A 15155-nucleotide genomic window follows, 5' to 3' on the forward strand; every position below is an offset into this window, starting at 1 on the left:
TGAAGAAAAAGCCATCTTTTGCTCTTCTTAAAATACATTTGCATGAAATACTCTTTGCATAAAATATTCCTTGCATTCAAAATAGAGCTGCACAGAAAGGGACTCTTTCAAACATGTTTGCCCTAAATATGTCCTCTGTGCTCTCACATGTGCTGCTGGTCCATCTGCTCAGTAACAATGGTAAGGACACTGGCTACCAGTGGGAGCTGAAGAAACTGGTTAGAGCCTGGGGCTGTAGTCAGTCTCTGACATGGGAAGGGGACTGCTGCTGTGTGCAGGTCACAGGCACCAGGCAAGGCTTGGCAGGCATGCAGCATTCCCAGTGTTTTGTGCCCCCTCTGTTTATGAGTTTCTCTATCCCATTAAAGGGACTTTATGGGAGGAGGATGTACTGGAAAGGCTAAGGAGACACTGGAAATAGTGAGTTAATTTTTCCTGGCATCTGTGTAACATGTAAGAGGTTAGCAGGCTGTCTGCTCCCTCTGTGCCCATCCACATCCTGGCTTCCAGGCTCCTGGTCACTTCTGAGAGCTGCTCACTTGGGACTGAGTCACCTCACCTCACTTCAGTCACCTACCTTTGAAAGCCAGCAGAGAAGGACTGGCATCTCTTAATCCATCCTAATATAATCAGGATGGATCTCAATGCCTCTTCTCCTGCAGTTACCATCATCTACTGCTTTTACAGGGAGCCTAGATGAGTAGTTGAGAAACAACACACTGAAACAAGGCAAGATGAATTTTGATTTGCTCTGCTTGCTTGCCAGCACTCTGTGTGAGAGGAACTGTCTCATGTTAGAAGGATGAAAAGTGGGAATAATGTCTCCTAAGATGTATTCGTCTTCTTTGTGAATTTTGGCTCTGTGTGATTTTTAGAGCAAATAGAGGAAAAGTTTACTTGCCTTCTTATAGAGCTGAAATATTGACTCATAGAAGAAATTTTTCAGGTGTTGAAAAGACTAATTAAAAAATAGTGCTTACTGTATTCTGGGCTATATGTATGTGCAAAATGACATTATCTCTTCCCTTAAATCATAAATGAGAGGAGAAAGAAAAAAGCAGTGGAGCCAGTAGGAAAATAAACAGCATATTTCTTCTGTTTATTTACATAATTTCTAAGGAGCATAGTAAGAAAGCTACTACGTGATTCAGTATATTGAAATATATATCTCAGACTCCAAAACATTTCTCATTTAATTGTGTTTTTCTCTGAATATATCTTTAAACTTTTCATTCTGGTCAATGCAGGAGACAAATGAAATTTAGCATCACGTGTCACGAATGAGTGAGATTCCTGAAGAACAGGGAAAGAGCGGCAGTGCATTCCTATTGATCTTTCTTGCTGTATTTCTTGTGAGATCTTTTCTCACAGAGACATTTCTTGAAGGAGTTTTATAATCCTTTTTGATGTATACAATCCTATCAAGCTTTCAAGGCAGAAAATACTTTTATGCTGAACTTGTCAGTTTTCTTCCCTAATATTCAACCTGCACATAGCATAAAAACCTCTTCTTCCCTCTGCAAAGTGAAGTCTAGCAATACATAGATGATGTTGGATTTTCTTGCTTCATGGTAAAATTTTCATAAAAAGACAACAGTGTTATTAAGTATGCATACCCAAAAACCATACAATGACAGTTGATTATAAAAGTCCTTTTTGCTGGAAGCAAATTTATCACCATCTTTAGTCAGTATGATACCACAGTCTACAAGATAATTTCTGAGGACAGATTATTATAGCAGAATAACAAAGCATGAATATTAATATTGTAGATGACATTTAATTTACTAATGGAAAGTCTGAGGATAAATTGTGAAGATGCCTTTGAAAGGATGAATCACATGTATTCTTTGGGCAATATTCAACCTTCGAGAAACAAAACATGGATAAGGTGTGAACATGAAAAAGAACCGCATTGGAATGAGAACTAAGGGATAAGCAATCTGCTTATGAACAGGACAAAAAAGAGATTTATCTGGCTTAGCTGAGAATGGTGTATTTTCAAAGAAGAATTTAAATAATTTTGTAATGGGGATCTATTTTTCTATAGTGCAGTTGAAGAAATGGAATAATAAGTATTTTTCTGTCCCATTTAATTGCACTCTTCCATAGTGACAGGAAAATTAATATAAGAGAATTTAAATAAACAGGTACACTTTAATACACACAGACTTTTGGTACTTACAATGAGTCTGTTGATATGAACTTGCTGAGGTAAGAGTCCTAGTGCTGCTGCCACTCCTTGGCGAAATATCCGAAGCAATGTGATATTCAGCTTGTTTACATCCATTTGCAGTGTCTGGAAAACAAAATCAGTTCAAATGAACTCTTTGTCCAAGACATTTAATTCTCAAGATGACTGATCTCTGAGGCTTTTCACTAATTGTTGGATTTTTTCCCTGTAACAATAATCTGTGTCATCTATGTATATCACAATATATAATAGGTCTAAAGGTACATTTCAGTACCTTAAATGCTATTCATTAGCAAAGTACCACCTTTGCCCAAGTACACTCAGAATGGGTTCCAGATGGTTTTGGCTTAATTCCTTGGACAAGTCACAGTGTTAAAGACAACACAATTACTACATTAGAAATGAAAGTTAAGCATTAAACATCAATGCATCCTTAAAGAATGAGATGTTGAGTTTGCACAATGAAGATTCCTTTGGAATATTGTCTTACCATGTCTCCCTGAAGGTGAAGAATGAGTCACACATAGTGAAATCATACCACTTTAATTTTTATTAGCAGTTTCTGAGATCAGAAATGAAACATTCTGGATACATTCCCCATGTTTGAATTTCCTAAAGCTTCCTCATCCATGTCATAGGATGAGACAAACTATAGCACTGATGCATTTTCTTTCCCTGTGTTAGAATTTTAGTGAAATTTAGAAGTTTCCTTAAGTTCAGATCCTTTTTGTGAAGTCAGAAGAATTCTACCCAAGAAATAATTTAGGCTCAAATCTTCTGTGTCCAAGAAGACCCAGATATCAGGTCTTCACATGATGCCTGATAGACAGTACTTCCTTGTGGTACTTTAGAGTCTGCTTCTTTGTTTTCATATCCCTTTTGCAGAAAATATGCAGTGGAGAAGAGAGGAAAGATGGCTATGTCAGATGGCCACAGGATTCCAATGCTTCTGGCAACTTCTGACTAAGGAAGTTACCAAGTTTTGCCTGAGCCAGTTGACTCAAGATAAAAAAGATTTTTATTTTAAATTTCCTATTTAGAGCCATGGGCCAGCTTCCTGCTCTGGGAAGCAAGCAGGTATTCTTCCTTCCTAACCAGAGCTGCATAAAGAGAATTAAATATCTGCGGGTCAGATATCACACTGGGAATATGGTTATGGTTCAGAAAGAAAGGAAATATTTATCTTAAAGAAAAGCAACATCACACATTTTGACTGTTGTTCTTTATCAGTGTTTATAAGTGCAACATAAAACCATAAAATATTTGCTTTCCTTTTCCACCATCGATTTGATTTTTCTGTCAGTACTGAGTGGTTTTCTTTCTTTTCCTCCCTTTTTCTCATCATTTTACTGGGATTGTCAGGTCTTGATGCATGAGATTTGCTCTTACCACACAACTGAGCTTTAATTCAGTCGGAAGTATTACAAGAATCTTCCATTTAAAATACCCTTTCTACCCTGGCATTTTCAAAATGCAAAGTCTTCCTCTCTTTCTTGAATTTGACAGACATCCTCAATGGCTACAAAACTGCTCCAACTTCATCACTGAAACAGAGAGATGTATTGAGAGGGGACATGTGGAGGTCTAACAGATGTGAGCACTTTTTCTTCTGTACCTCAGACAGACTCATGGAATACCTGACAAGAATTGGTTTGGAGCTTTGAAGCTGTGACTACACTGAGACAGCCTAGACTGGAGGTCTTGAGTAAATGAGAAAGGGAGTTGCTCCTGAAATAGAAAGGCTGTCATGAGGGCTCCTGGAGATACATTAGGATGGCATAAAGAGTGTCCAAGCCAGTGACCCTGAGTAATGGGATTAATAATAACTGTTGTTACTGAGAAAAATTAGCAGGCATAAAATCAAAATGCATTCATTTAAACATACTTGATCCAGGTATCATAACACATTATAGAGATATTATTAAATAGTGTGTTAAAATCTCACTTATGAAGACACAGAAATGAAACAGCCAGAAAAATATCTAGCTTCAGAAGAAATAGAAGACCTTAAAGAGCCTATAAAAAGGTAATAAATTCTCACAGATTTAGCATGCTGGGATTGTGGATCATCACAGCCAAGCACAGTAAAATGTGGTGGAAGTCTGTTATCTTCAGGAGAGTCACATTTCCGCCTACCAGGTCTGAATTCAGTCCACTGTCTGAATTAACAAGTATTCATCCATGGCTGCAGTGTGTGTGTGTCTGTAACAGCTACATTGTCCTCTGTGGTCCTGGGGGAAGCCTGAAGACCCCAGCTCTCTGTCAGTCTGGCATCAGCCTGCTTAAAAATCTCACCTGGCCTTGCACACAGAGATTACAGCACCCTTTTAGAAAACTTCCTTAGAAATTTGCCCTTATGCCTTATCTCAGGATGCATCTTCTGCAGGTATAAAAATTTGTTATAAAGATTTTCTTCTTTTATTTTTTTTTTACTTTTCATCCCAAAAAAGCTCAAAAATATCTAAAGAAGAAGCATCTCACATTGATTATAAGAACTTTGCTTAGCTGTTCACTGAAGGGATCTGCTTCTCCTTTTCTGCTGTCAGTGTGAATCTTAGCTCCTTGGCAATTATAGCAAAAAATTAAGTAAGAGAATTACAGGTCACCTTTTTCTACTTCAGACAGCACAAAGGAGTGCATTTGACTCTTCCCGTCAAAAGGAAAGCAAGCAATCCAGAATCTGTCACTTTAGGAATGGAATTTCTAACTCAATCAGTGAAAGGTAATTTACATAAATGCTTGATGGAATCCCCAGAGCACCTACTTTAGACTGTGGAGAACATCACAAATGTGCTCTGTGCTCTCTATTATCCCTTTTTTGGTACTGTATTCATAAAAGCATAAAGCAGCACTGGACTAGATTGCAGATGTATCAATTCATTACACTGCTGCGAATTCTGGGTGCTTACAGTAAGTGACAGGAACAGAGCAAGATTAAAGTCTTTTCCCAAGTTCCTTCTGACAAGATCACAGCTAATTCATGTCTATTCAGCACAGGCATCAGGTCTCCTCAATAAAAAAAACATTACCAGACTGGTCTGGGATGAAGGCAACACTTGGGGGCATTATATTCTTGGCTCTAGCATGTGCCTCCTGGAGGTGACGAGGTGACTGAAATTTAAGTCTGACCTGAAGGTATAAAATTGCCTTTCTGCAAATTCTTAAGTATAACAATTTTTTGTTAAGAAAACTTAGTAAGAGAAAAAAAAAAAGAAAAAAGAAAGAATACAGAAGAGAGAAAGGAAATGCTACTATCAGAAAATTTTCAAAATGTTATTAATATTTAAATATTTTAATATTATTGTGCCATTCTGATGGCATGCCTAGATACTGTTTTCACTATAGTCCACAAAGGTAAGAGATTAGGACAGGAAACTGCTAATGGATGAAGTACAAATGCAATAATACCTGTACTCAGACAAACCATATGACATGTCATTATTAAGAGAATCACTTGTACAATGGAAACCTGACAAGCCACTTACAGGTTATAATTACAAAAATTAAATCCATGAGTACTAATACCACCAGCAAAAAAAGTGAAATTAACCTCTGTAAAGTAATCCATCTAAATAAATAAAACAAAGCATTAACATAGATACACAAGCTATGTCTTACTGTGTTCCTCTAGCTGCTCCTTTTGCTTTGGAAAAGAAAGGGCTGAAACATCCCAGTAAGACAGCACAAATCCTTTACCTTTGCTCATCTGCAGTGTTTATCATGGACTGCAACCACCTCCCCAAGGAGGTTATGATTTGGAATCAGCTGCCTCTGTTGGCAATAGCGACTTGTTGAGCCCAGAGGCGAACCCCCTGGATGGCTCATTTTCCTGAGCAATTACCCACCTGGATATTGCAACTGTGGCGACGGTTTCTAGGTTCCTCTGATCCAAGGAAAAAAGGTAGCTTGAACTGAAGGATTTTCTGCTTGTAGTGGAAAACTTGGGAAGACAGAGTTCCAGAAAGGGAAACTCAGCACAGAAGCCCACCAAAGATCATTCACAACTGACATCCTACAGGGGCTTTTTAATAAAAATCTTCATGTTAAAGGGACAAAGAAAATCTCTAACATGAAAGGCAATGTGTGACACAGAGTCTGAAATAATACTTTTAGGATATTACAATAAATCTTAATTTGCCAAGTCATGTTCTGCTGCTTAAGAAAAATTCAGAAAAGAACCACCTCCTTACATTTTCCTTATCAATAATATCCTTTCTGCAATGAGCTTCAAACATACAATTCCATTTCTTTGCATTGTTTCTACCCCCAAAACTCCTTCTGGTCCTACCACCACAGATGTTTTCTCAAACCTCCAGCTAAACTGATTATACAGAACAAAAATAATCAAAGATAAAGAAGATTAAAGGTGAAAGTATACATCTTAACAACACTTTTATGAAAAAAGATGAAAACTAAATCAACAAATTATACATGCTAGGAATTTTACATACTTAAGGGCCACTGGGTAGTGAGTTCTATTTTGTGCTAAAACAAAAATAAAAACAAACACTCTCATTTAGTTAAGCCAAACAAGTGAGAGAGCTCAGAGAAGAGTTTTCTTATCTGCCCGTGCTCCAGTTATTTATATATGGTTTTAAAAATTCAACAAAAATGCTATAAAATGGGAGGGTTTTATGCACTAAAGCAAATATTGCACTATGGCCAACCTGTGGGTCCCTCTATCTGAGCACCCTAATCTGCTGCCTGCACAGTTCATCAGTGCCACAGTGTTTCACCCTGTCACCCTCATCAGCTATACAACCAAAATAAGGATGTATTTATCAGGAGGCAAGCTGAAAGTGTTGCAGATTTATTTCTACAGCTTTGGTGCAGAACTACAACAAATATATCAAAAACCTGTGAAAATACCTGTATTTTCTTTCTTTTTCTCCCCCTAAACACATTAGATTTTCCTTCCTGTCACTGTTCAATATTTGAAATTGCAGCTGCACTGGGCATCAGGTGAGGCCCTTTGGCTGGCTCAGGTACCTGATACACACTCACAGAAGATTTTGGCTTTCTAAAATTCTGTGAGTCATGTGTCACAGCAACTTTAGTGTCTCTGGTAGTCCATGAATCACCTGGAAGCCAGTACATCCCTAGCCAGAATTATACAACTACAACAATGCATTCTGCCAAGTGCCACTCCAAAGGAACTTTGCCCTAAGCCAAACTGGTATCTGAGATGCATTCACTCCTCTCCCATTTGCCTCTCCCATTTGCCTCTCCCACTGCCATATGATCTTCTGCAAGAGGAAAGACTCGCCCTTTTATGAGGTCTACATTAAACTTTGAATTATGCCTGTAAACTAAGATAAAATTCTCATGAGTATAAAATCAATTATTCTTAGTGATTAATTAAAGTAGCTTCATATTTCTCTGTATCAGCAGTTGTCTGCAGTGACCTACTCAAACTTTCATACATAATATATTTCTGCTAAAACACCATATGACTAGAAAAATCAATCTTGGGACATTTAAATACTTCCAATGTCAGGGAAAAATTATTGAATAAAGTACAGTGAAAATCACCAGGAATAGTAGAAAAATTACAGGCATATACTTGAGTTTATAAGAATCAGTGAAAAGCAATGAGAAATATTCTTGACCTGGAACATGCTTCTGTTTAAGTCATCCATTTTCTATTGAGGAAACACTGAGGCTGCAGAATATTCAAATCTGCCAAACAATTCCAAAAATCATATGTAGACTGCAAAAATATACATGCTTGTCCAAATAGTATTTGGGTGATATGAAAACAGAGCTCTAAGTTGGTTCTGTATAAGTATTAGGAAGGACGTGATAGGAATAGGTTACTTTGATTGCTTCAAGTCCTGATTAGTTCAGGGAAGTTTAGCATATTTATATGTTGCTTTTCAAGATGTGACAATGTAAAATTTCACTGGTATTTTTGCTAGGAAAAAAAACCAACCCACATCTCTTATGAAAAATCTTTGTTTAAAGTAAGCATACTGTTTTCTGGAATTATGCATCTCTCATATAGTATTAAATAGCAATTTTGGCTCTTGATCAATTTTTCATGAAAGCATATACATTTAAATATTTATGCATATTATGAGCTCTACGGAATAAGACAGAAGTAACACTGATGAGAAATATAGGGTTAATCCAATTAGTCCAGATAGCTGTATGGTCCCCCCTCAAAGTGATTTTCAAGTGAATGTTAATTAAAATATGAGAAAGTGAAAATGTATGGATCAAAGCAGTCTTTTCCACACTGCAATTAATCCGCAGACTCTACCCCAGGAAGGTGCAGAGGCCAAAGACTGAATATGAGGTAGGAATAGGGCTGAATGCTTATATGGACATTGAAAGTCACAAATGTCCCTGGAAACTGTACAGAAGGCATACTATGAGCTTTGTCATACAGTTGGCTATCATACTCTGACTGTCAGAAACTAAGATGAACCCTAGTGCTACAACAGAAGAAATTCTCAGTCTGCCGTTGTGAGGTTTGAGTGCTGCCCACCATCCTGGGTTAGAAACTGGGTTCCATTCTAGTCCTGTTTGCACAGGTAGGTACCAGCTGAAGATGATCCTAGAGACTGCTGCATCACACAGGCTGAAGACACCAAACCAGCTGTTGAGGTGATGCCAGGGCACTCCACTGGCATTCACTGCTCAAGACTGGCAAAACTTTCCTGGAGGTGGGTGCATGATATAACTAAACTGGTTTTCTCAGCTGTGTGACAGATTTACATTTCTTTTTCCAGAGAGAAGAACTAATTTCTCAAATGAGATCAGCTGATTTGGGGCTGATTTGTTCAATTCTGTAGGAAGCATCAACATAAGAGTGAGAAATGTTCCATCTGTGAGGTCTGGCTCTTGGCCACAATTCCCTCACTGAGCTTACTTGCACTTGGGCAGTGAGTCAGTCAGCTATAGGAAGACTTTATGACCTTCATTGATGATTGAAGTGTACAAGAATGAAATTCAGCCCACTAAGGATAAGGTTTGTGTCTTCAAGAGGTGCGCTTTGATTTCTATCAGTCCTATGTTTTGCAGTAACCTCTGGGCTTGCAGTCTCTAAGAAAAGATAAGAGCCAGCTCTTACAGTGTGGTGCCACAAGGTAATGTGGATTGACTGATCTCATCTAATGAGAAGACACAGAATAGTTTTCTTTATTCCAAAGGAAACCTCAAAAGGTATATTATCTCATTCTCCTGGCTTGTGAGTTGTGTGGGTCATTCCTGTACCACAATGTGAGGTAGTTAGTGGGGCGAGTCTGAAACCATGTGTCACACTGTCCTCACAATGCTCATTGTACTCAGTTCCCTTTACCTCCTTCCTGTGGTGTCATTAATGCATCAATCATTAACCACATAGTTGGAAGTCAGAAGGTATGTGCAAGGTTCCAAACACTGAATGCACTGCAGATTTTGAGAAACTGCTGTTCCATAGGCCCTACAACTCAGCAGAGGAATAACCTTATTCAAAGCCCAGTAAAGTTAATAGCACATGTTTTGAGTACGAGTGTTGCAGAATCCCATATCCTAAATGCCCAGAGGATGCATGCTTGTCATTGTTGAGGGGCTGTAGGAGAGGAGAAGGAAAAGCTATCTGCTGTCCGTGGAACACCAGTTTGATGCAGCCTCACCATTAAATAATACCAATACCAGCAGGTCTCTGTACTGTGGGAGCCCTTGGGAAGGGGAAGGGACAGGAGCAGGAGGCTGCAGTAGTTCTCTTGTTCTTCATGGCTATTTTTAAAAGTTTGACAACTATTTTAAAAAATATTAAACTGGGAGTGCTTGCAGTTACTGCCAGTTGATTACTAGTAGGGATGAGAGGCTGAAATATTGCTATGCCTCTGGCCTTAGCAAGTCTGCCTCAGTTGTACTGCTTCAGTTCTATGCCTATAAATGGGAATAAGAGAATTTGACTCTTCTCAGGATTTTTTCTATTTGAAAAAGATGGAGGTCAGATATGTAGAATACAACTTTTCAGCTTCTTTCACAGACAATTTTAATGTTGCCCCCAAAAATTACTTTCTGTCTTTTTTTTTAATTAGGATCTGCGTACCTTCAAGGACTGGGATTTTCTTAATCACAAAATATTTTAGTTTTCTTAAAATAACAGTTGAAGTTCATTTCAAAGCTCTGATAGTTTTCTAGACTTTTCCCTGCATCCATCCACCTCTTCCTGCCCTCCTCCGTTATGGCAGACAGTTGCAAAGGACAAGATGATGGAAAAGCACAAGACAATTCAGGGATTTGGAAACACAAAAGAGCTGGGAGAGCTCAGCTGAACACTATTTCAATCTTTTTGTTCTTTGAGAGGCATGTATAATGAGCTCCATAAAATTGTCCTATCTGTCCTTATTCAATATTGGCAAAAAATTTATTCCCTGCATTGCAAAAGAAATTCATGGTGCTATTATGTACAGTACAACTTTTATGCACAGCGTGATTGTACCAGTCACATCCTATTTCATCATCACAAAGCCAGCTGTAATCCTCAGGGCAAACAGATCCTTTTGAGTCTGTTCAGCACAGCACTTTAGAATATGTTTAGTTTTTCTGCCAATTATTAAACTTCTAGGTAAAGCCAGTGTAAAGTCCTAATTGCCAGAAACCCAGTATTGTTTCTTCTTGCTCTTTTTGTAAAACCCTCATTTCAGCTATTAATTCTGTCCAATTATTAAATCTCTGGGTAGAGCCAGGGTAAAGTTCTAAATGCCAGAAAGCCAGTATTGTTTCTTCTTGCTCTTTTTGTAAAGCCATAATTTCAGTTATTTTTTTACTAAAGGATTTTTAGTTACTGAAGTTTGAATTCCCATTACAACTTTGTATAATGATCCTTAACACAAAAGGCAAACAAAATGCCTTCTAAAAAAAATAGCAGACATAAAACTCCACCCCAAAACCATCCTTTATATCTTCAGATTTTAAATTTCATTTGTAGCAGGCATGGATATAAACCCATATATAAGCTTACAAACTAATGAAGAACAAAAGTGGAAACATAAACAGCAACTTTCACATCTTTCAGGAGCTGATGTGGCCAAAAGACTCCCACTGACTTGTTCATAATTTTTCTCTCTGCTTTGAAAATCAAAGTAAGATTTCAGTACTGCTGACATTCTATCTTTCTCATGCATTTATTTTCAGAGACAATTTTTATTGCTAGTTTCAGATGAACAAAATCTACCTGAACTCAGACACAATGGGCATATTATAAAAACAGGCAAATGCTTTCCCTTTTTCTCTCATAATCATCTCTCTGCAGCTCCTGGGCACAGGAAGAGGAAAATTCGAAATACATCTGGAAGAAAAAAATCAAAAGAGTCTCAAAATTCATTTGACTCAACTGGAATGGAGGTATTTACATAATGGCTGTTCTTGTGAGATTCCTGAATAAATTTCATGTACCAGGGCAGTCTGGATTAATGGTCCAGCACAGCCAAGACTTTGAAAGTAATAAGTGATTCCTTAGCCTTCAACTCTTGAGAGAGCAGAATCCCATTTTCAGGAAACAAATATCCAGTAACAAGGGCTGTTTAGCATGATGCAATTCATTGGTATGTTTTGGATCCTTATCAGCTTTCAGCCTCTTAGGTCAAAAAAGTCTGTTTACAGACATTATCATCACCATAATTACAAATTATTGAAACGAAGCTTGTATTATTGATTTTACCCCTCCTACTTCAGCACTCCAAACCAACACGAACCAAGGACAGACAATACAAGACAACCGTGTAATTCTGGACTTAAGTTCCTTTTACCATTTTGCACTTTAAAGAAAGTTAAGCAAAATGAAGCAAAACCCTTGGAGGCCTGATATTTTCTCTTAGATAAAAACTGAATTACTTTGGGTTTTATTCTGTCATGGAATCACATGACTGATGGAATCAGAGGACTGAACACGTCCCTTTGTCCCAAGTTTTAGCAAAACTGTCATTTTAAGTTCAGAAACAAGAAAGCTGATGAAAAGACAGTCTCATGATTTTGGCAACTATCTCAGGAACTTTGACCTGATGCTAATACTGAATGTATTTCAGAAGCTTTTAGGCAAAAATTTGCTTTCCCATGATCAGCTGAGCAGACTAGATTTTCCTCTTCTGTCTAGTACTAAAGAGAGAGGCACGGGTGAAGGGAAAACATTAACACCAAATTTTCAAAGATTTAAGGAGAGTTTTACCTCAACAGTTCCTATTAATGTTAATAACAATATTGTATTTTTGACTAGCAGGTTTCTGGCTTTGATAATGCTATGCACACACTGTGACCCAAATGTCCTAATACAGGACAAGATTTCTGACTTAACTATTAGAGAAAAAAGTTTTCTAAAATGGCTTTCAGGCTAATTTGGGGGACTTTTTCTTTAGAGGGGACTCCACTTGTGAAGTCAAAATGAAGAAATGAGGTCAAATATGAAGAAGCTGTGCTGCCCTGTACTATTGGATGTTACATTTCTAAAATGACAGGGAGATAGGGCCTAATTCACGGATCTTTAATCTCTCTCCTTTATATTCAGATCAGAAGACCATTTTTGTGTTCATTTTTTTTAAACAGGCAACACATCTGTCAAAGCCAAGCTCAGATGTTTAGAATGAGAAAAATGCATTTTTTCCTTTTATTCCTAGAATTGATCACCCTTAAAAGAGAGTATTGAAAAGTATTTGCATATAGTCCTCTCATTCTCACACATACACAAAAGCAAAATAATTTGTAATTCTTTCAGTGAGAAATAGCAGTTACAAATTTGGAGGTCTCCTTGCCTTGCCTTGCCTTGCCTTGCCTAGCCTATCCTATCTTCTTTAAACGTACTAGAAGCAATCTCCCAGATTCCCCCAAGTGATCACAACCAATGCCATCTGTGTTTGAGAGGTTCTGCTCCCCTGTACGAATGCCACAAGTGCACCTTTGTGTACACTTCCTACCTCTTTTTTGCACTCTGGAAACCCAGGAGATTCCCAGTGGTTTTGTGGCTGCTGTTCCATGTGGGCAGGAAGAGATGCCTGGGAACAAACACTCAACTTCTCAGATACTGAGTGGATGGCTCTGATCCAGTGCAGTATCTGTTTTCTACCTGTCATCTCAAAACAAAAGTCCGGTAAATGATGGCAAGAGGACTTCTGTACTTCATTAAAAAACCCAACAAACAGGACATCTACCTTAGATCCAAGGAAAGAGACAACAATAGCATCTATGCTTGTTAATAAAAGGCTTCTATCTCAATTGGTATACAGATAAAATTTATGGCCTAACCTACTAGGGAGCTGTGTTACTTCAACAAATCCAGAAGTTAACTGGAAAAATAAAATGAAACCAAAAACTACAAAGTTTCAGGAAAAGTGGAAGAGCATTACTTAAATTTGTATATTCATGTTACCCTTTTTTCACAGTATCATGCAGATAAAGACAGGAATTTCATTGGAGACTATGGTTATTGTTGTCTATGTTTTATACATAATGTCCAACTGATCTTTAGCTTGTTTTGAAAAAATATCTCAATGATTTATCCTTTAAAGATCTTGTTGCCATTTGCTACGATAAGACCATTTTGCAAATGGTCTGAATCAGCAAAGGTTTCTGGGAAAAATATCCACTGATAATTTCTGGGAAAATTATCCCACTGAAACTCATGACTTCCAGAGAGACACTGGCTGCACACAGCAGAACACAGATGTGCCAGGTCTGCACAGCCTCTGGTCAGTGCACAGGAGCAAACTCAATGGATCCAATCCATGTTGGATTAAACATGCACTGTATTTTCAAAGATGTAGATGTGAATTTTCTGGAGAGCTTTAAAGAGCTTTATTTCCTGCACTATCCTCACTTCCCACTTCCCTGCTGTGTTTTATCTTCTCCTCACACCATGCTGGCAAATCACGTATTTTGGACAGTTTATGTGTTCCATCTTTTACTCCTCCAAAAGACAGAGATATCACAGTGTTGTGCAGCAGTCTAAATGTATATATTATATCCATTCATCCCCTCTCTTGTCAGCCCTGCACAGCAGAGCCCTTATCATACAGCTCAATATGAGGCTGCAGTCCCACTTCACCACCCAACAGGATGGCAAGACAGAGTACCAGAGGTGTACGTACAGCAATGGGATCAGCACCATCTCTTCCATAATTTTACTATCATGGATTTGCATACAGCAAATTGCCCTATATCCAGAAACCACCATTACACTAAAAAGCAGCAGGGTGTCACATTACCTCAATGAAAAATGGGGTAGGTTACTGCAAATGGAGTTTTGGATTGCCAACGCCATTAGGGTTGGCAGGGCTCATCCTCAGCCTGCCAACTAATCCCTTTCGCCTTTTCTTTGAGTTACAACTAGAACAAACAAACCTGCCTTACCAGCCTCATCATTATATTGTGTCTGTAGCAGTGGAGGAATGTTCATTTCACTACCCAAAACAATGTTGAACAAAAATAATGGACCATTAAAGGAATTAGCTCCATAACTCCACTTTGTTCATTCACTGGGATGAACAAAAAAACAAAGATTAACTAAATGGCTATTCAGCTTCTCATTTCTACAATCTTTTCCCCATTAAATATAAAATTCCCAGAAAAACTTACAGAAATTGCCTGATTAAATGTGTGAAGGGGAAAGAGTAGGACCTGTGTTCAGCAAGAGCACACTTAGCCCCATGAGGACTGATGAAACTCCTGCTGAATTCCTTGGAATGTATTTCTTCTGAGGTATTTTGGACAGCTGCTACACTGGCATAACCAACAACATGGGTTTCTAATAGACAGAATTGTTATTATTTGTAGAATCATCTCTTGGTCATCCATATGGTGATCTTATTTCTTGGGTTGAGTCTTTTATGTCAGGCAGGTACAACATGGTCCAAGATGCTGCTGTCTCATCTGTCAAAGGCAGAGTTGCTTCTATTTTTTCTAAACAATTTCAACAGCACTGTGAAGGTTTATGTCATGCTGGGTGACAGAGAGAGCAAGAATACAGGAACAAGGA

At 38.1% G+C, this 15155-nt stretch overlaps 1 protein-coding gene across 1 annotated transcript in view; it reads right to left on the bottom strand.

Moving 5' to 3' along the window:
* Positions 1–15155, bottom strand: part of PTPRR (protein tyrosine phosphatase receptor type R) — a 139401-nt gene that overhangs the window by 67115 nt on the left and 57131 nt on the right. Inside the window, exon 3 of the mRNA XM_059473220.1 lies at positions 2186–2299. Within this exon, the coding sequence (XP_059329203.1) occupies positions 2186–2299 (114 nt within the window). The remainder of the gene's footprint in view (positions 1–2185; positions 2300–15155) is intronic.

This window comes from Ammospiza nelsoni, chromosome 5, assembly GCF_027579445.1.
Source record: "Ammospiza nelsoni isolate bAmmNel1 chromosome 5, bAmmNel1.pri, whole genome shotgun sequence".
Classification (NCBI taxonomy): domain Eukaryota; kingdom Metazoa; phylum Chordata; class Aves; order Passeriformes; family Passerellidae; genus Ammospiza; species Ammospiza nelsoni.